The sequence below is a fragment of the Lepisma saccharinum genome, chromosome 26, assembly GCF_977018435.1.
Source record: "Lepisma saccharinum chromosome 26, izLepSacc3.1, whole genome shotgun sequence".
NCBI lineage: Eukaryota > Metazoa > Arthropoda > Insecta > Zygentoma > Lepismatidae > Lepisma > Lepisma saccharinum.
Genome location: NC_139254.1, coordinates 27210950 through 27236128, shown reverse-complemented (window position 1 = coordinate 27236128; position 25179 = coordinate 27210950). Strand labels below are relative to the sequence as shown.

Sequence of the window (25179 nt, the reverse complement as noted above, 5' to 3'; positions counted from 1 at the left end):
GGATGTTTGACCCGAGAGAATGAATAAAATAATGGTCCCATAAGCCTAGTGCATTTCTCTTTGCCTCCTGCGGCCATCCTGGCAGTGTTGCCAAACCTGATGTGCTTAATAGAGCTAAATTTCACCATTAATATATCTAAAGAAGACTTTCAAGAAGCTAGATTAACGAAGGCTGCATAAAGTGCCTACTAGGGTAATTTTAGTTGTCAGAGGGGTGGGGGTGCTGCTATTATTAGCTTTAAAGTGATGACAATTTATTCTTAGTTTTCACCACCTAGATTTGGCAGCATCATCCATCTCAATAATCCAATGATGTTAATATAAAATCGAAAATAAAGTTCCCGGATAACAAAATTGTCATCTTCATCTTAGCCACAGCGCTATATATAAAAATACATGGGGAGGAAAGAAGAGGTGGGTGACGCAGCCCAAAGTAAGTATATAATATAGTTGAGAAAGTAGCGCAGTCTTCCCTCCTGAAGCTGAAAAAAGAGGGTTGTGGGCGTTCCCAACCCTGACGTCACTCACGGGACAGAACTGACGCTGTCACAGACCTTTCCGCTTGTTATAGGATGATTGTGTAAAAGTGCCTTGTGTTTTCTTTTTCTGTAGCTCTTGTGTGATAGTGGAGAATTTATTTCAACAACAATAACATTTCAGGAAAATGCCGCACAACTGTGCTGTTGCTTTGTGCCCGAACAACGCAAGAAATACAGTAGGACAGGCACATATCTAAGCAAAAGTTTTCGGTTTAAACTAGATAAAATGAGGATTTTGGTTTCTTGTTGTGTGAAATAAGATAATGTGACGATAATTTAAGGAGAGAAATAATTATCAAGGCAAAGACGGAGAATGTTCTGTAACCCTGTTATTGATAATAGCATGCATCCAAAGTGGGGCATAGGGGGCTTGACACCCCCTCTCTCCAGGAAATTTTTCAGTTTACATTAGATAAAATTAGGCTTTCGGCTTCGTCAATAATATGACTGAGAATGTTCTATAACCCTGTTATTGTTACTAGTGCGTATCCAAGATGGGGATCAGGTGGCTCGAATCCCCTCATGTAATTTTTCAATTTACACTACATAAAATTAGGTTTTTATCATCTTGAATAATGTGACGATAATTTAAGGAGAGATATACTTATGAAAGCAAGACGGAGAATTACCCTGTTGTTGATAATATTGCACGTAAACTTTACTTGAGATTTCAGTGTTGTCGCAGTGAACTTGAGCGCTATGTAGAGACTTGTCAGTATTTGGAAGCTGCACAACAAAGGTAGCTCCACACGTAGGGCAATTCGTTGTAATTTCTGATCTCTGGAAGACGCGAGAGGGAATGTTCTTGAATAAGAGGAGTCGAACTACTGGCAATATCTATGAGTCGTTTATCTGAAGAACATTCTAGAATATAATGAGGATAAATATGAGTTAATTAGAACCATTCCTAAATAGATATACTTTGACCGGACTTTGGATCCAATGAGAGAAATTGTGTTGTTTCTGACTTCATTGCCTTTTAAGTGTTCAATTCAAGGACTTGTTCATGATTTATTTGATCGTGTACAAGGCGCTTTACTTCAGTCTCCAATATGAAATCATAAAAACTTCTGGGAACTTGATTTCAAAAAATGTGTCCGAGATAACGAGTTGCGTTCCCAGAATTTTCGGAAGGGAAAGTGGTTACGTATACTATTTTTGGTGGTCAGTCCTCATTTAGCCAACTTTTCTTGTCTTGGACGTTTAAATGGGGCTATGACCCACCAACCCTCCCTTGGGCACATCACTGGAGATAAATAAGTAAGTATTTAACCATATTGGGAGACGAAACATTAGATGTGTTGGGAATGGAAGGGTTTTCACTGTGCATTAATTGTTTCGCGATCTAACTGTATTCTAGAAGACGATTTAGGGGATAGTTGCTCCCCATTTTCTTGCCTCCACACTATGTCCTCTTAATGCTAAGCCTTGTCTATCAAGAGAAAGTAAACTTTCCTTGCAAACCCCCCAGTTTTAGAACCAACTGGCCTTAAACAAACAATACCCATTAAAACATAGTGTTCGCCCACCTCGCCGAAAGGAATTCCTGGATACGTGCCTGGGTGTAAGCTATTTTTCGTTCCTAAAGGATCCGATTATGTGCAAGATGTGGGTTTCAAAGTGAAGAGATTAGATCCTGTTAACACCAAAACAGCGACAGTGTGCTCATCGCATTTTCTGTATGCCGATTACGAACGGAACTTAAAAGCAGAACTGCAGAGTATTATTACCTGTAGACCGCAGCTTAATAGAAATGCTGTATCATGTTTAAATTTGCGTGGTTGTATGGTGAATTGTAGTAGTGTTCAATAGCCAAATGGCATAATTCATCGGAGTTTACATGCCAATAAATGTCAGATTTGAAATCGAACAGTGGACACACTTAAAGAGTTGTCTCCTCGCAAAAGAATTTGCATGGCACATAATTCAGAGACTTTGAGTACTGGAAATATACCCAATATACCCAATCTCCAACAAATTAGTGTGTTGGAAACTCTGAAAAAGAAATTAAAATGTGCTGAAGAACAAATAAAGAAACTGCAAACACTGCAGGATGAAAGTGCTAAAAAAGTAACTTTTGGATTTTAAACATGAAGTTGTAATATCTCGGTCCCAGTGATTTATCCAATAACTTCACCCTAACACCCCACACAATGTTTAAAAAAGCCAACTTTGTGGTAATTTTGGCTCTAAGTATAACTTTTCACCCCCATAAACACGAATTTACACCACTCAAATAGAAAATTCTGAACAAACCTCTCTGCTCCACCTCCGAGCTGGCTTTCCCACTTTTCATTACATGTAATTCTATTGATAGTTAACTTTCAGTGACACAGTTTACTAGATATAGTCTGCTCTATACATATACATTTATTCATTTATTTATACACACAAGCTAGAACATTCATTCGATTTTATAACACATTTATTTCCGAAAACACGGAAGAAGTGTGAATTCCTATGCCGTTGCTGGTTGGTGCTCGTCTTTGACATGTCCCGTGGCTGATGTCATCCGTGGATTTTTACGAATGGTTCCGAACTTTTCCGAATGCCAGACTGCACCTCCCTGATGCAGCCTATAGCTATACGAATATCACGTCACGTGCAAAATGTACACTCATGGCAAAAGTTGGTATTTATGGGTCGGAGCCAGTGGTGGCATCATAGTGGGGCAGAAGGTGGGTGCCACAGTTCACAGTCAAACGAGTGCACAAAAGAGCCACTTCTGGCTCCAAAAGAGCGAAGTTGGCAACAGTGATCAGCAGCTGCCCCAGCGAGAAAGACCTAGGGGAAATTGTCCCTCCTCGCCTTAATGTCATTGTACAATATAATGTATGTATGGGTACTGTTGCTATGTTAACTAATAATTCATATTTAGATATCTAATTTATAAAGCAGAGTATTAAACTATTGATGTGATTTGCTAGCTTCATTTATTTAAAAATATATGGCATGATCTAAAATTATCTCTGTATTCAAATTGGATGGAGTGGTCCTATTACCTGACCTATACGTTCACTGGATCTTATGCCTTAGATTTTTTTTTCAGTCTATGTAGGATATTATACAGAGTGGTCACAAAGTGGACCCCTTGTTTTCAACACTACATGGTTATGGTTGAATGCTTAATATGGACAAACACCTGATGGTTTAAGAGGGAAGTACATATGTATGGAGCCCATCATTTTTAGAGTGCAGCTGAATTTTGTGCCATGTTCTGGCACTTGCCTTGCAGAGATATTCCAGGGTCACCTTCATGAAAGCATCCTTCACAGCTGCTCTTAACTCTTGCATTCTGCGATACCTGTTATTTCGGACTCTGTCATTGATGAACTACCAGAGGTAAGTTTGGGATTTCTTGGAGGTCAGGTTAAGGGAGCTGGGTAATTTTCAGAACCTCTTCCAGTCAGCTGTCTGGGAAAGGTCTTATTCAGGTAATGACACACTTGATACACAAAGTGTGCCAGCACATGGTGCAGAATTCGGCTCTGCATAGAAAATGACGTTCTCCATACTGATGTTTCGGAGTCTTAAACCATCATGTATGTGTCCATATCAAGCATTCAACCATAACTTCATAGTGTTGAAATGTCAAAAATAAAGAAGGGTACGCCCACTTGATGACCACTCTGTATACTACACATAGGTTAGGGATTTGGATAAGTTGAAGCACAGGGTTACAGCTAACATCATGGCAATATTAGAGGGCATGCTGTGGGGAATACAGCAGGAAGTTGAATACTATCTTGCCATTTTTCATGTGTAGCTCTACTTCTATCACAACAAACTTTGGAACTTGTTGTTGATTTAATTTCTTATAGGTGCGCACTACCACAGCCTGCAAAATATTAATTAAGAATACCAGTTTTATTTACATGTGATTTAACTCTTTTGCTGCGGTCGTCGCATTTATGCGCCTTGCTCTGCGGAAGTTGCATTATTGCGAGTTCATACTTCCACTCGCTGCGGGTGTCGCATTTCCGCAGTACGTCGCTTTTAGTAGCCTTCAGACATCTGTAGATACTATTTGGAACTATTTGAACTTGTAGTTTTGTTTATATCCGTATGATGTCGCTAATTACGCCTCCGTTTAGAATACGAGCGTTGAGTGCTCTGACATGTCAGTTTCAAATGCATGTTCGAATGTAAACAACATGGCTTCCTCAAGTCGTCAACACTTGTCTGATAATGATGTTACTCAACTGTTGAATCAGAAGGTGAATTAAATTGTGACGATAATAGCGACAGTTTTTATGAGACTTCAATTGGTGACAGTGATTGTGTAGTGTCTGATGAAGAATTTGTACCGCCGTCCGTAACATCATGGAGCAGAGTGCAAAGCAGCATTGATCTAGGTGAGGGAAGTTCGACACAGGCAAGTGCTAAGTTACTTGGTGACAGTACAGTATTTAGCACACCATTTTCTTGTTTTATCAAATATTTCCCCCGCTCAGTATTTGAACACACAGCAGAACAAACGGAAGTTTTCACCACCCAGTATCTTGATACTACTTACGAATTTCCACGCCGCTCCACCACTCTGTGTCATCCCGTCTTTTGAGAAATACCATACCATCAGGGACTACAGAATGGTTTGCCAGTGCAAGGAATGACTTTTGTAATTTCTCTTCTTTATATTTTGCAATGTAATTTTTTAAAATTATTCTTTCTAAAAATTTTTTTTCAAAATTTCAAAATTTTTCAAAATATCATACCACCAGGGACTACAGAATGGTATTCCAGTGCAAGAATGAATTTTGTAAGTTCTGTCTCATATATAACGCAATGTAATTGTGAAAACTATTTGTTTATAAAAAAATATTTTTTTCAAATTTAATTACGCAGCCAAGGGATATTGTGTGCCAGAGAATTCCGCAGCGAAAGAGTTAAAGGACTCCTTTCTAAAACCAAAGATCAGTTTTGCAGGTGGTGGGCAGTGATGTGCATTACTAAAACAAGCCAGCTGTTCATCATGAGGCAGTCATTAAAGATTTTATCAACTATTTACATGATTGTTTTTACCTTTCTAATGTGATCTTATTGGTTAACCCTGAAGAACCTGGAAATGGATTAAAAAAAAAAGTTTTGGAAAGAAGCCTTTTAAAACACACATAAGTAAAATTTGTATTTTTATTTATTAATTTGCTGGGAAATGTGACAAAATTAAAGACCTTTGTTATCTTATTTCTTCTCTGTTCTATTAAAGGGCAAAATCTGTAAAGATAATTTTGGACCATCATTTATACTCATACCTGCCACTTGATTTCAAAGCTTGATCCCGTCACATTCATAGTCCTAAAATTGTATTCATTGGTGAAAACTGTGAAAAGATAAAACAATGGACTCATGTTTAAAACTTTGACATTTGAAAGGCACAGTGGAAAAACAATGAAAGTCCATTTTTGAACTTTTTACAGGAATGCAATTTGAAGTTTGAAAATGCTACAGAATGAAGCAGAATTTTTTATTTTATTTTTTTATGCTGATTTGTGCAGGACTATGAGTGCTCTTCCTAAAATTAGGTATGTGAGGATGTAGTACACCACCCCAACAATAATCTCAATTTTCATCAAAAGTGGACTTTGTTTGTTTTTCCCCTGAACCCTTCATTAGCTTATACTTATATACTTGGTATACAAATATGAGATATTTTACCAATGCTGACAGACTATTGATACATGATTTAGTGCTAGCAACCCTCAAGAAAGAAATTATGATGTGTTAGAAATGACAAATATTTCATGAATGACTAATGGATCATACTCCTATTTGATTACAAAATGCAATTGACTGATCATCATGGCTATGAACAGTGCTTATTTTTTATAAAAGAACTGCACACTTAAAAACGTGTTGTTTTTTTTTAAACAGTAGGCATGATTTGTGACTTTAGATTAATAAGAAGCAGTTGTGCATAAATAATTTATCAGATCGCTAAATAATGCAATTCTACCTATAAAGAAACATACTCACATTAACATACTATATGGTATAAAGGGAAACCAAATCGGTAGGTAGTATATGTAGTTCCTCTTAATTGTATACATGGTTTATCAATTCAACTATTAGTTTTTATAAATAAAATTATTAATCATATGAAATCATATGCAAATAATATTTATTTTTACTGGCTATATCCATATTTGAGTTTTTATCAGGCCAGTAACAGGTTAATTTGATTAACTTTGATTTGGGAACTAATACAGAATTCACAAATTGTGCTTTTAATATTATAAAATAATAATAATAATGTTGGTGCATCACATACCATCACATTCAGTATTTGCCTTCAATGAAGGAACATCCTCCTTCTCATAGGAGCTTCCATCCTTGTCTATTAGAACAACTCTTACCATGTAGGTGTAGCCAGGAAGAAGTCCAGTGATGTTTTTTTCAACCATTCCATGGGACGTATCAGAGACTGAATAAGGTTGAAGCTCCATCCAATTTTGGTCATACAGTTTCTACGAGAAAAATCACTTACACGGTGCTCATAAAATGTAATGAATTCTAGTGTTTTTTAAATAATGTTGATAATAGGTTGATATCAAACATTAATTCGAGACAGAAATATGTAAACATTATGAGATATTTATAAAAATATTAACCTAATAATAACATATGTTAGTCAATTGATTGATTGAGTTAGTGTTTTAAGTCCACTTTATCGGTACTGGACCTACAGTTTAAAGTGGAATCCGAACCACTATGTGGCTCCACCGGGTATCGAACCCAGAACCCCTTGATTACAAGGCAACAATGCAACCACTGCGCCATCAGGGAGGCCCATATATTAGTCAAACTCACTTACAAATCACAATATATTATAAAATATTTGAATAAACTAAAACTATATATTCACTTTAAAAAAAAATTAACTAATTCCTATTGGTATATTTCATTGAACAGTTTTATATTTCTGATGTGACTCACCCTGAATTGAAGCTGGTAATAAATAGGTGTGCCTTTGCCCTTGTAGTCTGAAATGTTAAATCTTAATGCAAGACTTGTATAGTCCGAACCAATCAAATTAGGAGAAGAAGACAGAACAGTGTAAGCTAAAAATAAAGAATAGGTATTAAAGCAATGTTATTTTAAACATTTTTAAAAATGTTTTCTACAATATTCCTAGAGTGCAGATAATTGCTTATTTAATAAAGATTAATTCTGGTAATATTAGGTGAAATTTTACAAATTAACATGTCATGGAATTAGCCAAAATTATGTTAAAGAACAATTAACATTCCATTCATGCTAAGGCCAGCCGCACACTGGACCCAACACGATGCAACGTGATAAATCATTTTTGTTGCAAAACGACTCAGGGAATGTTTAACATGTGCTCTTATGGGCCGCTGCACACTGAATGAAACATTTGACTCGAGTCACGTTCCGACGGTTTGAGACAAAACCATGAACGTGGGTGAAATTTGGTATTGCAGGAGCACTATGTGACAAAACACTCTGTGCATCTGTGAATCCTTTCTCAGTGCACCACCTACATGTGACTCATCACTGTATCAGTTGACACCACATATTAAATGTAGGTTTGAGGATGCAGTCAAGGTTAAAAATGGAGTTTGATCCAGAGAAGATTGTCCAAGTGAGGCGTCCATTGTACGATAATTCCTCAACTGGTTACCATAATAAGGACAAAAGCATTCAGGCCAGTTTGATATTTAATTATCAAATAACTGTGTGTTTGAAGTTTGCGAATTAATCTTTTTCCTTTTTGCAGGAGGTTCATCTATTGCTGGATTCATGTGTAAACAGGAAATCTACTCTCTTTTGAGAGGAGATAAATTAACATTATAAAGAAAACAAAGCTACGCAATTGATTATTCCTCCTCGATGGTGCAGTGGTAGCGTCGTTGCCTTGTAATCAAGCGATCCCGGGTTCGATACCCGGTGGAAGCACAAGTGGTTCGGATCCCACTTTAAACTGTAGGTCCAGTCCCGATTAGCCTTACTGTGCATAAAGTGGACTTAAAACACCAAATCAATCCAATCCAATCCAAGCAATTGATTATTCATATCCTCCCACAAAAATATGTGTTTCCAAAGCTTCAATGGCTTTCATGCTTTTTAAGTATATGTTAGTGATTTTTTTGTTGTTCTTGTGCAAACATATTTAGTTTCCGTACAAACAAATTATTAAAATTAAAATATCATATTTACATATAACAAGCCAAAATGGCTGGGGGATAGAAACATCCCTCGTAGTAATGAAAATTAACTCTTGTTGCCTGGAATAATTGGGTCCTATGGGGTTATCCCTGATCCGACCCCACCTCATACACACTGTTGTGTTACACCCTTCCCAACTTAATTTCTGTTAGCAATTTATAAAGTTACGTTGACATGAAATACTACCATGAATGGAATTAAAGTAATCAATACCTCTTTTAACCTCTCGTTATCATATGAAGAACACAAAAAGACCCCTCTTGCTTCGTCATGTTGCTTTCTGTATTGTCGTGTTGCATTGTGACTCGTTGTGTCTCATCTTGTATGCATCATTTCATGTCGCACCCTGTGTGTGGCTGGCTTAAAAGATGCTTTGTGACTTCAATACTATGTTATACTTTAATATTAAAAATTAATTAAAATATAAAACAAACAATTTTAATCTACCATTAACCTGGTTGGTGACCCAAGAACATTTGTCCAAATCACATCACCACAATTTGAGATAAGAAAGAAGGAAGCCATACTGGAAATTGGAAACGACACGGGCTATGAATAGGGACATTGAATATTGGAACACTGACAGGAAGGACTGAAGAAATTGTGGATCTAATGGAGAGTAGAGGCGACATCTTTGGAATGAGTGAAACGAAATGGAAAGGAATAGGAGAAATGAAATTGAGGAAAGACTATAAACTATACTGGTCAGTGACTGAAGTGGGGTTGGATTTGTAGTCAGAAGTGGAATAAGTCAGGAAGTAGAAAGAGTAAATAACAGAATTATGAAACTAAAAATGAATGTAAGAGGGAAAGTAATAGAAATAATTGAAGTGTGTGCCCCACAAACAGGATGCACAAGGAAGGAGAAAGAAGAATTTGAAGAAGACTTGGAACAACAAGTAGGAAAGGAATGACATATTGTGATGGATGATTTTAATGCACAAGTGGAAGAGACAGGAAAGGGTATACGGAAGTACTTGGAGCAGATGGATGGGGAGAGAGGAATGAGGAGGGAAGGAGGCTACTGGGCTCCTGTACGAGAAACGGACTGTTAGTAGGTAATAGCTGGTTTAAGAAGAAATATGACAGCCATAAGATTGCATGATACAGTTGGAATAATGAAAAAAGTCTGTAATAGATTATATATTGGTAAACAAGGAAGTAATGAAGATAATGAACAACATTAAAGTAATACCCAGAACTTAGACAGTGACCACAGGCTACTAGTAGGAGATGTGAGCAGATGGAAAATAAAAGAGAAAAGGGATCAACAAGAGTGAAGGATGAGAGTGTGGAAATTGAAGGATAAGATGATATAAGAGAAATATCAAGAAATATTGCAAACAAAAGTACCAAGAGATGAACCCAAGGGAGTAGAAACAGAATAGACAAGATTTAAAACAGAGGCAGCCAAAAAGGTATGTGGAAGGACTAGCAAGAAAAGAAAGAAGAAAGAAACACCATGGTGGAATGAAAGAACTAGAGAGGCAGTGAAAAATAAAAATGATGCATTTAGAAATGGTTTCAAGTTAAATCACAAAATGCACGAAAAGAATATGCAGAAAAGAAGAAAGATACAAGAACAGTACTATAAGAGGAAAGAAGAATGTGGATGGAAGAATGGGCCAAAGTGTCAGAAGAAAATGTAGCTGGAAACAAGAAAGTATTGTATTTATTAGTGAGAGAAAGGAGAAGAGAAAGAGGAGACAGCTGTAAGCTAAGGGATGAAAGGGGAAACATTGTAGATGAGAATGAAGAAAAAAGGAGAATTTGCAGAAATCATTTCGAGAAATTGCTGAACGTGAAAAAAGTAAATGAACATGAAAAAGTGAAGGAAAGAGAAAACAGGAAAGAAGAGAGATAGAGCACCTGGAGTAGACAAAGTGCCAGTGGAAATTATACTAGGAGCAGTAGTGATTGGTGTGCAGTGGCTGTACAGATTGTTGAAAACAATGTGGCAAGACAGAGAAGTGCCAAGAGATTGGACAAAGGGGCTAATAGTTCCCATATTCACGAAGGGGGACAGACAAGAATGTAAAAATTGCAGAGGCATAACACTTATGTGCCACTCATCAAAGGTGTATGAGAAAATATTCGAGAAAAGAATAAGGGAAGATAGGGCCTCCCTGATGGTGCAGTGGTAGCGTCGTCTTGAAATCAAGGGGTCCCAGGTTTGATACCTGGTGGAGGCACATAGTGGTTTGGATCCCACTTTAAACTGTATGTCCAGTCCCAATTAGCCTTAATGTGCATAAAGTGGACTTAAAACACTAAATCAATCAATAAGGGAAGTAACAGAGCTGAACTTCAAACAGGAACAGTATGGATTTAGAAGCGGAAGATCAACAGTAGATCTGATATTCACCATAAGGCAAATGCAGGAAAGGCACTACAAGTATGGAAATTATTTGATTATGGCATTCCTAGATATAGAAAAGGCATATGATAGCATGAATGGAACAAAGATTTGGAAGGCTCTAAGAGAGAAAAGAGTCTAGGAAGAGATAGTGTGTAGAGTGCAGAGCACATACAAGGCAAACCAGGGCTGTGTGAAGACACCAGTGGGAAGAAGGGAGAGGTTCAGTATAAGTAATGGACTAAAACAGGGAAGTGCTCTTTCCCCACTGTTCTTTCCTCACTGCCCTTCATAATTACAATGGATGCAATTAACGAAGATGTGGGGAAGAAGATAGGATAGGAGGAAATGAAGGCCCTGTTGTTTGCTGATGACTTAGTAATATGGGGGAACAGGAAAGAAGAAGTACAGAGACAGCTTGATAGTTGGAATGAGGAAATCAGAAGAGCAGAAATAAAATTCAGTGCAGAAAAGAGCGAGGTGCTAATAATAAGAAACAGAGCCAGAAATGAACCAAGAATAAAAATGTATACGGAAGAGTTGAGGGTAGTGGAGAGCTTCAAATATCTAGGAAGCATAATTGAGAGATGTGAAATAATAGGTGAGTAGGTAAACAGAAGAGGACAAATGGGTGGTGGACTATATCAAAGTATTTGAAGATTAACATGGAACAGGGATGTACCTATGAAATGCGAGAAGGAAATAAACAACGAAATTTTAAGGAGTATATTGGGGAAGACTAGAAGGGATAGAATAAGGAATGAGGAGATCTGACAGACAGTGGTCGTGGTGAAGCTTCAGAACAGGATAGATCAGGCACAGATGAGGTGCTTCAGACACATGAAGAGGATGGGTGGAGAAAGACTACCAGTAAGAGCTTACCATGCACAAGGAGTGGGAATAAGGCCAAGGCGGAGACCAAGATGTCGGTGGAAAGAACAGATAGCGGAGAGTGTTAGGAGTTAGGAGAAGAGGAAAATATTGGAATACCGTGGAAAGAGATAAGTGGTGGAAGACCAGGAAAAAATGGAGAGGTTTGACTCTATGCCGACCCAGCCAGAGGCAAGAAAGATGTAAGGTGATGACATCACCAGGAAAGCTACAATTTATATTTTAATTATATATAATTGTATAGTTTTATTAGAATAATTAAATCAAGAAGACATAGGTGGGCAGGCCATGTGGCATGAATGGGAGAGGTAATTGGAGTTTACACGATTCTTATTGGGAAGCCTGATGGTAGGAGACCTGTAGATAGGCCAAGGTGAAGATGGAGTTATAACAATGAGATAGACATAAAGGAAATTGGTAAGAATGGAAAAAATTGAATTGATCTTGCCCAGGATAGAAACACATGGGAAGGCTCATGTTGCTGTAGCCATAAACCTTTGGGTTTAAGAATGCTAAAGAGTTAGTTAGTTAGTTTTATTAGATTTCCATTAACAGTAATTACAGCCTGGAAGAATTGGGAACAACAAGATGCAAGAATGTGTTACACTTTAGTGGACGTTAGGAATGTTTTTCTCTGGTAGATGTACCGGATACTATTTTGTATCAATTTATCTATTTTTATGTAGTATTGTAATCACAAAGGTAAATAAAAATGATTAACTCTATAAAAAGACATTTGAAAACAATCTCCCACATGCATGTCAGAACTCAAACCTGCATACCATAATGTTGTTGGTAAAATGGTGACAACTTGATACCAGTTTTTTCCAATCAGAAATACTATTTTGTTTATTAGTAAATTCTACACCTATATTTCATTCATAAGCTAATTAATTGATGAATGAATTATTATTTAAAATATGACAAAATTGTATATATGTAGTGTTTTATGACTGCTTTCAATGAATATGTACATATTGTTTGAAATATAGAGCTTGTGATGATGCTTATGGCAGTGAAGAATATTATGGTTTATGCATATTTCATATCAGAAACTGATCACTTGTACATAAAGATTTCTACTTTCTTGTTCGTGGCAAAAATATATGATCATTCTCGAATATTTTTCCCTGCAAAGCTGCCCTTTTATTTTTACAGTTTCATTTCTCTAAAAAAAACAACAACATATAAACATACACATGGCAACTCACTTTCTAGGCAATATGGAGCGTAATATCCATTGCTGCAACCACCTAAGCATACTCCAGTAGACTTATCACAGAAAAGTCCCAGACAATGGCCACAGGTTTCTGTACAACCAGCACCATATTTCCCCAACTGGCAGTCTGTAATGAAATGAAAGACAATTTCTTAAAAAGAAGTTGACAGTATATGCATACTGAATGTATTTAACCTCAGTTCAAATTAAAATTTTTGAGATGTCTTTTGCATTGGCTTAATAAAATAAAATAAATATAACTAGAACAGAGACTCATAATCCCTTCTAATATAGACTGTAAATAATTTTAAAACAACAGTCTATTTCTTGAGTAGCACTTACAGTGAATAATAATTGACGACTATAATTCAATAAAACAAATTATGAAAATACAATTATATTCAATTAGAAACCAATCATGGAAATATAGAGGATGTTCAAGGAAAAATGAATAAAATACAGATGGGAAAATTATGACTACTTTTATTTGATAACTAATTGGATGATATGTTCTATGCTGCTTCCCTGACACAAAATATGTTAAGTTGGGAGACAGGGTGGAGCATATGAAGGGCAAACTAAAGATCGATCAAGAAGAGGGTGCTGATACCAAATTGATGGTTAGAGAGAGAAGCGAGCATAAGTAAACATTCATTCAAATTCACCAATTTGTAAGTGAATTTCTTAATCATTATAAGGGGTCTACTGGTGGGGATTTTAACTGTTGATAGTAGACAAATCCTATTGGTTTCAACTGGCTTCTTCACTGAAGTAAGAAATGTACTGAATCATAACTCTAGGCCTACTGTAAAACTACTACAATTGAACAATTGGGCTACTCCACTTTGAATATAATATGTCAGATTATGCAAATATAAATAAGCACAAATTTGTTTTGTATGGAAAATAGTTCATTACCTTTGTGACACAAAATTCCTTCAATTCCAGGAGCACAGGTACAGCCAAAGTTTGGAGTACAAAGAATCATGCCCTTGCACTTGAATTTTGTCTTTGAACATATTCCTCCACAGTCTCTTCCATACCTATTCTCTCCACAGCCTGGAAATGGAAATCATGAATGCCATCAGGATATCAATTGTACATGCATAACTTCCAATGAGTTCCAATCATTATGGAAACAGTATAACTGTGCACTGAGGTGTGTTTTCACACCTCATTACCTTATGTTCAACTGTACAATAAGATTAGGGTGACCATAATATTTTGATCCCAAAATGGGACATCCCAAGGAGATCACTTACCACTTACCCCCCCCCCCACATGGAAAATCAGTTCAGTCTAATACAAATTATTGCTATTATCAATGTATTATTACTCATTAATATATGGGTAACATAAATTATATATCCTAAACAATGAATGAAATATTGGTATCGGTTATATAATATAATATATAATATAATAACTCTGCCATAGCCTAAGCCCGGTTCAAGAGAAGAAAGGTTGGTGTAGAAGGCCTAGAAAGATCAATAAACCACACCAAAAAACATACTAACATGAAGGCCAGCAGGTGCCCAGCCTTAGATGGCAGCTCCATCAGGGTAATAGGGAGCTGAGGGCTGCTAACCCACACTCACCAAAATTTCAATTATTTGAGAAACCAAAGTGAAGCATAGCCAGACTGATTGATCGACGACGACTTTTGGCCTGAAGAGGAAAATGAGAAAAGCTACATGGAATGTCCGTACACTGAGGGAAGCAGGTAAATTGGCGCAGCTGATACAAGAAGCTAAACAACTAAACATAGGAATCATGGGAGTAAGTGAAACCAGATGGAAGGAATTTGGGGAGGTAACCAGTGATAAAATGACATTTCTCTATTCAGGTAAAGAACATGAGGATGAACATAGAAATGGAGTTGGATTCTTATTGTGGCCTTTAGCCAAGAAATCATTACTGAGTAGAGCACCAATATCAGGTAGAATTATCATGGCTCGATTCGGTTCTAAAATAAGAACCATATCTGTTATCCAATGTTATGCTCCCTCAGAAGAAGCAAATGAAGGAGATAAAGAAAACTTTTATAAAGCAATGAAGGATACCCTTAGCAAAATACATAAAAAAGACATACAAATAATAATAAAGAAGAGGATTGAAACAAAAACCTAACAATGCCAGGACAAGGCAACAAAAACAAGAAATAACAAACTTATACAAACAAAAAGATCAAGATATTAAAAGAAGTGTTCGACAGGATGAAAGGAAATGGGTAGATGAACTAGCAGGTCAAGCAGAAGAGGCTGCAAACAGAAATGACTGAAAAGGACTATACGATATAACAAGACAATTAGAAAGGAAGAAAATTCAGCAGAACAAACCAATTAAAGATCTTAATGCGAAGTTACTTACATCAGACAAAGAGCAAATGGAAAGATGGAAACATTACTTCCAAGAATTATTAAACAGAGGACATCAAGAAGGAAATTAAAATCTAGAAGCATCAGCAACTGGTGAGAAGTATGAGATTAAAGGCTTGAAGAAAGTATACACAAATTCTCCTAACTTAGATGAGATTAAACTAGCAATTAAACAATTAATGAAAGGTAAAGCTGCAGGCAAAGATGGAATACCACCGGATATTTTGTTGGTGGATATATAAACTTCAACAGCACCTTTATATCCCTTAATATCCCAAATTTTGACAACAGAGAGGTATTCAGAAGAATGGAAAACAGGATTGGTTATTTAATTGCCAAATAAAGGAGATCTTACAAAATGCAGTAAACTGGAGAGGAATAACCTTGTTATCAATTCTGGGTAAAGTAGTTGCAAGAATATTATTAAATAGAATAAAGAAACCTATAGAAGAAGCTATAAGGATGGAACAGGCAGGATTCTGTTCCAATAGATCATGTGTGGATCATATAAATACTCTCTGAATTATAATAGAACAGTCAGGAGAATGGAGAACAACACTATATACAGTCTTCACCGACTATGAAAAAGCTTTTGATTCACTAAATAGAAGCAAAATGTGGAAGATTCTTAACAAAACAGGTATGCCTAGTAAAATACTAAACCTGATAAAAAAACATGTATGAAGGAAGCAAGTGTCAAGTTATACACAACAACCAGCTATCAGAATCAGCAACAAATAAAACTGGAGTAAGACAAAGTTTTGTGAACACCAACTTTTTTCCTATTAGAGATGGACTATGTAATGAGGAGAGCTTTGAACAAAAAGAGAAGAGGAATACAATGGAAAATGATGGATAGACTCGATTACCTCGAATTTGCCGATGTTGTTTGCCTCCTTTCGCAGTCCTTGAAGGATATGGAAAACAATTTGAAAGACATTGAAACTGAATCAAGAGTATTCGGATTAAAAATTAATTGAGAAAAAACAAAAGAAATGAGAACAAATGCCACAAAAAAGCAGAAATTAGAAATAGGTAATACAATTGTTGAAGTGGAAAAAATTCAATATCTTGGAGCAATAATAACAAAAAATGGAGGAGCAGAAGATGGTGTCAAAACACAATAAGCAAAGCCAATATAGCTTTCATTCAACTGTATCCAATATGGAAAAGTAAACAAATTGGATTAAGAACAAAGCTTAGGATATTTCAAACAAGTGTTAAGTCAGTTTTACTATATGGCTGTGAAACTTGGAAGCAAACAAATAAAATACGGCACCAACTACAAACATTTGTGAATAGGTGCTTAAGGAGGATCATGAATATAAAGTTGTCTGATAAAATTAGAAATGAGAAAGTTTGGAATATCACAAACCAGAAACCAATCATATAACAAATAAAGAAGAGGAAATGGCAATGGATCTGGCACACCCTCAGAAAACCGGATGGCTCAATAGAAAAGGATGCTTTGGATTGGAACCCACAGGGAGCTCCAGATGTACATGGAGAAGGACAATTGAACAGGAGCTGCTGCAACAAGAGAAGATGTGGTTAGAGATCAAGAGTTTGGCGAAGAATGCTTCACGGAGGCCCTATGCTCCACTAGGAGTGACAGGAAATAAGTCAAGTAAGTCAATGAATGAAATATGATCTCCAGTTGTAAAAGGGTATTAATTATTAATTCTTGGTATGGCTTACATAGTGTTTTTCGTCACTTCTGACCAACGTTTGATATTTGTCATGTGCAGAAGTTGAGGAGTGCCAGAAGCATTTATCAGAAGAATCAATTTTCTTGAGAACTACTTTAATCTCCACCAACCATTCATAAAACTCCCCACACATCTGCCACACAACATGAGATTTGATTTGCACACAAAGCAATACTATCAATACAATTTGGGATGTGACCCAAACTTAAACAGTTAACTCCCTTTTCATCTTCTTCTTTTTTCCTAGCACTACAGCCCATTACAGAACCTGGCCACCTTTAGAATCTTCTGCCATTCATCTCTATTTACAAGCCTTCCTTTTTTCTGGCCCCTAATTCCCAGCAAACTCGGGTCCTCTTCTACAGAATCAACCCACCTTAAAGGTGGTCTTCCTACTTTTCTCCTCCCTTTCATATTCATAAATGTGATCATTTTACACACCAAGTTAACTGGCATTTGTATATATATATGTCCCAACCAAGTTATTTTTAACTCAGAAAACAGATGAAGTCTCAGTACATCAGAAGGAAAACAAAAGTTAACCTAAACAAAATGGTAATAAGACTTATTGTAATGCATGGATGTGAATCATGGATAATGACCAAGAAGGCTGAGTCAAGGATCGGAAACTTTAAAAGGGAGATTCTGAGGAGCATCTACGGACCGATACCTGAAAAGTTTTTATGTAGAAGATGATATAATAAGGAACTATATCAGCTTTATCAGGATATATAAATTGTGAAGGAAATCGAACTATTTTTCTGTAGTTACGGTTATTACAAGCATAAGAAAACAGTTTTTCTTTGTGACGTTTCAGGAGAACACACGCTCCTTTCATCAGACATTTATTTTCATTTTGACTAAAGATACAGTTATAACAATGGTTAGTAATTTTTTAAACAAAAAGAATCCATTATATAATGGATGTTGTCAATGTTACATTGTTTTAATATAGCAACTTAACTGTGAAAAGAAGCAGTCTGTTTTATTTTTATTTCAGATTTTTAAAATTATGAATCCCAAATGTCATCAGGTAATTCAAATTCATCATTGTTTTCAAAAAGCCTCTTGATGTTTTCTGTTACATTAAATTTTAAAGATGGTGGCTTACTCCATTTGTGAAAAAGAATACTCCATACTGGATCTATGTTACCATTTCCATTATTTAATTTATTCCAGTGTTCTTCTGTGTTGAACTAAGCTTCCCAGACATTCAACTCTGTGATGTAACAGAAAACATCAAGAGGCTTTGTGAAAACAATGATGAATTTGAATTACCTGATGACATTTGGGATTCATAATTTAAAAATCTGAAATAAAAATAAAACAGACTGCTTCTTTTCACAGTTAAGTTGCTATATTACAACAATGTAACATTGACAACATCCATTATATAATGGATTCTTTTTGTTTCAAAAATTACTAACCATTGTTATAACTGTATCTTTAGTCAAAATGAAAGTAAAAATCTGATGAAAGAAGCGTGTGTTCTCCTGAAACGTCACAAAGAAAAACTGTTTTCTTATGCTTGTAATAACTGTAAACTACAAGAAAATAATTCTACAATGCAAGCAATGCGTACATACAAGAAAAAGAAATCAAACTAACATGACTAAAGTGGTTGGGACAGTAAACTGCTATCTGCTTGAATGTTCTTGATGACAATGGAACAGTTTGATTCTTAGGAAGTGCATGAAATGCAGTCCAGCTGTTTGCGATGGTGTTGCCATGATGCTAATTTAAAAATTCTATCAACATTTATTTTAGCATGAAATGTCTCTCAAATTTAGAATTGGTTTTGAAGCTAACGCTTAGACTTTTATAAAACAGGACAAATAGTAGTTATTTAATAATATGGGATGACATGTCTCTGAGATGGGACTGTCCCGGTCAAAATGAGGCATATGGTCAACCTAAATAAGATGGAACCATTAAGTTGCTCATCATAATAAGTGTTAAAGCAGTACATTCACTGCAAAACCTATGTGAATATTTGTATCAATAACAATATAATGAATATCAAATGCATGGCCCCATATGTATACAAATACAATGGTTTGGTTTTAACTTACAGCAGGCCAAGGATTGTACAAATTTAAAAGTTATTACTACTTTTTATTATCAATAAAATTTTCTCTTCAAATAATTTGAATACATATATTGGATTGTGCTTCTATTTTCAAAACACCTGTGTGCGGGGGGGGGGGGGGGGGGGGCGAGGGGAAGGGTTGCACACATTCAATATTAATGGAACTTTCAAGACCTTTTCAAGGAATGTAGTATTTTGAATAACTTTGACAATTTCTATTTGATTATACAATAATGCAAAATGTTTACTAAACCAATGGAAGGGATTTGGACCTTTTAAACCCTTTTCTTATATACAGCCATGACTAAAGGTGAGAGTAAAATTTATCTAACATAAACTGCTACAAAAATTAAATTTAATTACATAAATAATATTATGTACGGAGTATTGATTATATCTTGTTACCCCCTATGTATTTACAAAGAACAATAGAATTGAAATTACTCGCAATTTATTATTCATAATAAAAACTAACAATTCAATAATACTGGTATTATTGTTAAGATAGTATGTTATTACTAATAACAAGATGACAGACATATTCATACCTGTAGAAATTCCTGTGTGTGCCTAATCTACAATATTCATACCTGTTTGGCAATTATTTCCAGAAAATCCTGGAGGACAATTGCATACTTGTTTCTCATTGTCATACTTTCCACCATTTTCACATTTATTTTCCAATGTTATAGAGACTTGAGGTGCTACAAAGAATGAAATGCAAATATTAATAATGTTGTTAAAATTGTGATTTAAGTTACATATCTGAAGCAATTACAGAAAAAATAATAGTATTTTGTTAAGGGTGTAACAAATACTAGATCATTATCTTGGATAAAGGTTATAAATTAGGAAATTTATTTTAAAATATTTGAAATTTTAAATATATTTATTGGACAATTTAGAATGAGCAATAAATGCAAAAGTTGATCACATTTTCTAGAATTGTAGGCTGGGGCATTTTTTTAAATATTAGAATTGATTTGAGAACTAAGGTAAAACAGTTCTCTGCACCATTAAAAAAAAGGGATGATTGGGGGTCTCCAAACCAAAATAAGAATTGATACTACAAGGTGAACCAAAAGTCCATTACCCCCATGTATTTTGCGACAAGGGAATGTTATGGATCTGAAGTAAATAGAGTATGATAAGAGACGAGACATGTTAGCTGAGGAGGTTACAGACAACAATTTAGTCCAGAATATCTGTGTGGACACCATTATTTTCATAACAGAAAATTATGTGCCTCCAGGTACGGTGCCAAATTCTATGCAGTATTGCGCGAGTGATTATGGCAAATGCATGCGGAATGGCTTCTTTCCCTTTGTTTGATGTGTGGTAATGGTTGTCGGCAACTTGCTGTTTGATATAACCCCACAATGCATTATCACATGATGAAAGATTGGGACTTCTGGGAGGCCAGTTCAGAAGTTCTGGTAACTGTGGAGAACCACATCCAATCCATCTGTTACGAAACACTTCATTAAGATATTCTCGCACGACAATCAAATAATGGGCTGGTGCTCCATCTTCCTGAAACCAGAAGTGATCGATAAATCCTTCGAGTTGCAGTTGAGGGCAAACCAGTCTCGTAACATGGTGAGATAGGTTTCACCATTGACAGGACCCTGAAAGAAATATGGACCGAAAAGGGATGAGTAATGTGCTGACATTGCAGCCGAAGCATAACATGGGGGAGGGTTCTTTACCACCTCTTGAATTGGTTTCAATTAGAATGAATTGGATTCTATCGGATGCCTAATACAGCCACCGGTAAACCAACTTTCTTCAAACATATAGACAATATCGGAAAATATAAAGTTGTCAGACTTCGGTTTTTGATTTACATGCTTGCCTGCATTGATGTTTTAGTTCTATTACATCTAATTAAGATATAATAAACATATGCAGTAATTTTTCATAATTGGGAAAAGAGAGACGCGGTAGTATATAAATACGGAGAAACTAATACTCACTTTTATCCTAAATATTCAACGCATAGCCAAAACCCTTCTCTCATATGGCATCAAAGTAGCGCACAAACCCAATTCCAAAATAACTGATAAACTGAACAAGCACAAACGGTACTTCCTCTCCCCCCTTGACAACCCAGGTGAATACAATGCAGAATGTGAATGCAATGCTCATTACATCGGCAGGTCCATAAGATCTGTCAATGAGAGAATCCAACAGCACCTAGCAGATGCGAAAAAAGCCCAACCCACTACCAGTCTTGCTAAACATATTAAATACAATAGCCATAAAATTCAAAAGGTTCGGGTCAAACACACTGCCCACATGCTCATAGACACCAAAATCAAGGAAACGCACGCCATAATGCACTTCCCGCACGAACTAAACATCGATAGCGGGCAAGCGCACCACGCTTGGGTTCCCCTACTACAGCAGTTATCGCCTGGAAACAGCAGACGACACGCCAAGATGCACAGTGCACCTAGCGGCAGCCAGAGAACTACGAACAAAAGACGCACGCCAAGCAACAGTGCAGCAAGTTCCAATGAGGATGGTGGCAGTGGCCACTGAAATTAATCGAAAAAGAAGAAAAAACAGCTTCGCGGATAAAAGTGAGTACTAGTTTCTCCGTATTTATATGCAATAAATTGACAATAAAAATTGGTGCAGTAAACGAGGTCAATATGCAATATGCATTGCTGTTTTCATCTAGATATGAACTATCACATTTGAAAAGTGACATGTTCTTTCAAAACAGTGCCATAAATTAATTTTTAGTGTACTTTACATTATTTATGTAGACTATATAAGCTTGTAGTTTACAATGTAATCAATGTGTAGAATTTGCATAGGCAATGCATGCAGATGGAGACTTTGCAAAAAATCCTGTATGGGTTTGAATGAAATGACCCTTACAGTAATTTGGTCTGGAAGTAATGTATTTCAGTACTGGTTTTAACAATAGTAATAATATTTTTACCTGTAATTGTGGTCTCCTTTGGACATTCAACTGGTGTGGTCAGTAGATCAACAAAGTTTGTGTACCTAGACTGGCCTAATGTCAGTGTCAAATTGCCATATGGACATCTGGAGTCATCCACTGCTTGCCATGTTGCCTTGAAACCAGATGCAACATTGGAGCCATCAGTACGGAAATGCAATAAGGCTACGTTAGAAGGAGTAAGCAATGTTAATCTGAAAGACAAACAACATACAATCAGAATATGCTTATATTCCTATATTATTGTTTTAAATTGTGTTTGAGATGCCTAGCTGCCTGAGCAAAGTTTCATGTTTTGTTTCATGACCTGCGACTGGATTCCTCTGTAATTGTCTTTCCATTACTAATTAATATTCAACGCAATCATCACAATCAGCCAAAAGTGGCCATAAAATACTCAAAATGAGAAATATATATATAACATAAAAGTTGTATTATATTTATTGCATGTACTGGGTGTTGCATGGAATGATCCCCCATTTTTTATTTTTTTCAGTTCTGAGATAAGAAATCACGTAGTGTGTGTGTTAACAGCAGTTGCAGCAGCCTCTGGAAAAGTCACGTGATGAAATGTGAATCATAATTCATGATGCTGCCACTAAGGAGGCTACAGTAGACAACATGGCAGACAAAGGAAGACTTATGATGCAACAGTGATCAGCAACTGTTCTAATTTTAGCTGAAAAAAGAGCATTGTTGTGACTCCTGCACATTTCGCCCCCTCTACAAAAACGATCCACAAACCCAGCTGGAATTTTCTATTCATTCCAATTGAAATTTCAATTGCTTTGAATTGCTATTGGATGCCTAATACAGATATCGGAATATATTGGTTTCAATCAGAATCTCAACTGAAACCAATTGGAAAATCAAGATAATTTCCAATTGGTAAATTGTATCAAATTGTAAGTTTGTATATATTGTACAATTAATATGTTATAAATTCATTTATTGACACAAAGCATAGGTAGTTTAATTCTTGACACCACATTTCCTGTAATTTAGAAGTTCTTTGGAAAAACAACATACTTGATCTGAATTTCTTCTGAATTCTAATGTATACTACTGAAGTCAGATTTATCTTAATAAATACCTAAGAAGAACTCTTTCTTAAGAACCAACTCAACCTTAAAGCAGCTAGTAGTTGAAATAAATGTTCACATTAGTTCTTGTTTTTTCAACATGGAATTTCCATGGTTAATCTTATGAGTATGTAATGCAGTTGGAAAAATAAGCAATCTTTTCATCAACTAAGTCTATCTCGACAGTGTTTTGTTTGTTCATCACCTTTTGAAGTGTTGTGGGTCAGATTCTTTGTTTAGCCTAATTTTTCTGCCGTTCTTGCATGTATAAAGGAAGAATAACATGTCAATTTATGACTGAAGCAGCACGATTTTCGATTTTCTATAAGTGTAGAAGAATAACATGTCAATTTATGACTGAAGCAGCACGATTTTCGATTTTCTATAAGTGTATTAATCACAATGAAGCTACAGAGTTAAAACGTGTTCATATATTTGAAAAATTTTTGTATGTGAAAGTTTTCTAAGTTACAAATTCCACATGCTTTACCAGAGATTTATTTTAGTTGATTTATATGATTTCTCCATTGCATTTACAGTTGTATAGATAAGAATTTCTCATAAGCAATATATTGAAAACAATGAAATACTTTCCAATAGAACCAATTCATTACAATTGACCAATCGGTTCTGATAGACCAATTGATTCCGATATAGTGTCTAAAACTCACATTGGCTGTCAGAACAAATTGGAAAAAAATCCAGCTGGGAACTGCATGGAAAGATATGGGATTGTACTTGTTCCACTTTATACGTACATTTTTCATTATATTTTCTTTACGTGATAGCTTTCTACATTCATAAGGTGACCAGATATCTCACTTTCAAGAGCCATTATTTTGAAATTCGAACAAAGTGAGATAGTTATATTTTTTGATTGGTTACATTTTTTAATATGTTGAAGTAGGTCATGAGAAATGAATATTGTGCAATTTTGAGACCTTGAAAGATTTTTCCCACCCTTGTATAAAATTTCAAAGTTCAAGGTCAGACTGCCCATTTTTCATGAAAAGTGAAACATGGGTAAGTTCGGAGTGCTGTATCTTTGGAAATTAACAACATCCCAAACTTTTGTTTTCATATACAATTAACATAAGACTGGTTGCTTATATACATTTAATTGTTTTGATGGGACATTGTTGCTTTCCATTGTTATGTGGCAACAAAGCTTGTCCGCACCACAATTTAAAGAAAACCAAGCAAATCTGGAATAACCTATTATTCTTCAAAGATGAAGCACCCGAAAATATAAATTTGTGTCTGATGTTTCAAAATTTCTTTAAAAGAATTGCCTTGATGATAAAAAAGCACATTGGTTATTTGCAGTAACAATATTAAAGATGATGGAAATATCCATAACCTACTTTGCCTAAGCCTATTTAATTGATTTATTGAGTTGGTGTTTTAAGTGTACTTTATGCACAGGAAGGCTAATCGGGACTGGACCTACAGTTTAAAGTGGGATCTGAACCACTATGTGCCTCTACCGGGAATCGAATTAAGTCTATTTGAGATTAATTTCCTGATATTGGGTTATTTTACGTCGCCTTTCTGTCACTTTTTACTAATCATGGCAAAGAGGGTGAGTGATGATATTATGAAATTGATGAAGTGACACTCACGAAGAACAATCAATCATCCTCATACCGGAATTCAAAACCGGGACCCATGGTGTTGTGGATTGCTGTGGTAACCTCTCCATCAGATTAGAATTGCAGCCACATCTCCACAAACCAAGTATAATGTGGACTTATC

The 25179-nt window shown here is 35.8% G+C and overlaps 1 protein-coding gene across 1 annotated transcript in view; it reads right to left on the bottom strand.

The window, feature by feature from the left end:
* The window catches only part of LOC145979775 (uncharacterized), a 240510-nt gene that overhangs the window by 55416 nt on the left and 159915 nt on the right, over positions 1-25179 (bottom strand). The window contains exons 17-23 of the mRNA XM_083112754.1: positions 22322-22536; positions 19959-20072; positions 14111-14251; positions 13185-13319; positions 7473-7597; positions 6808-7003; positions 5792-5859 (exon numbers count right to left, since the gene is read on the bottom strand). Coding sequence (XP_082968880.1) covers positions 5792-5859; positions 6808-7003; positions 7473-7597; positions 13185-13319; positions 14111-14251; positions 19959-20072; positions 22322-22536 — 994 coding nt within the window. The remainder of the gene's footprint in view (positions 1-5791; positions 5860-6807; positions 7004-7472; positions 7598-13184; positions 13320-14110; positions 14252-19958; positions 20073-22321; positions 22537-25179) is intronic.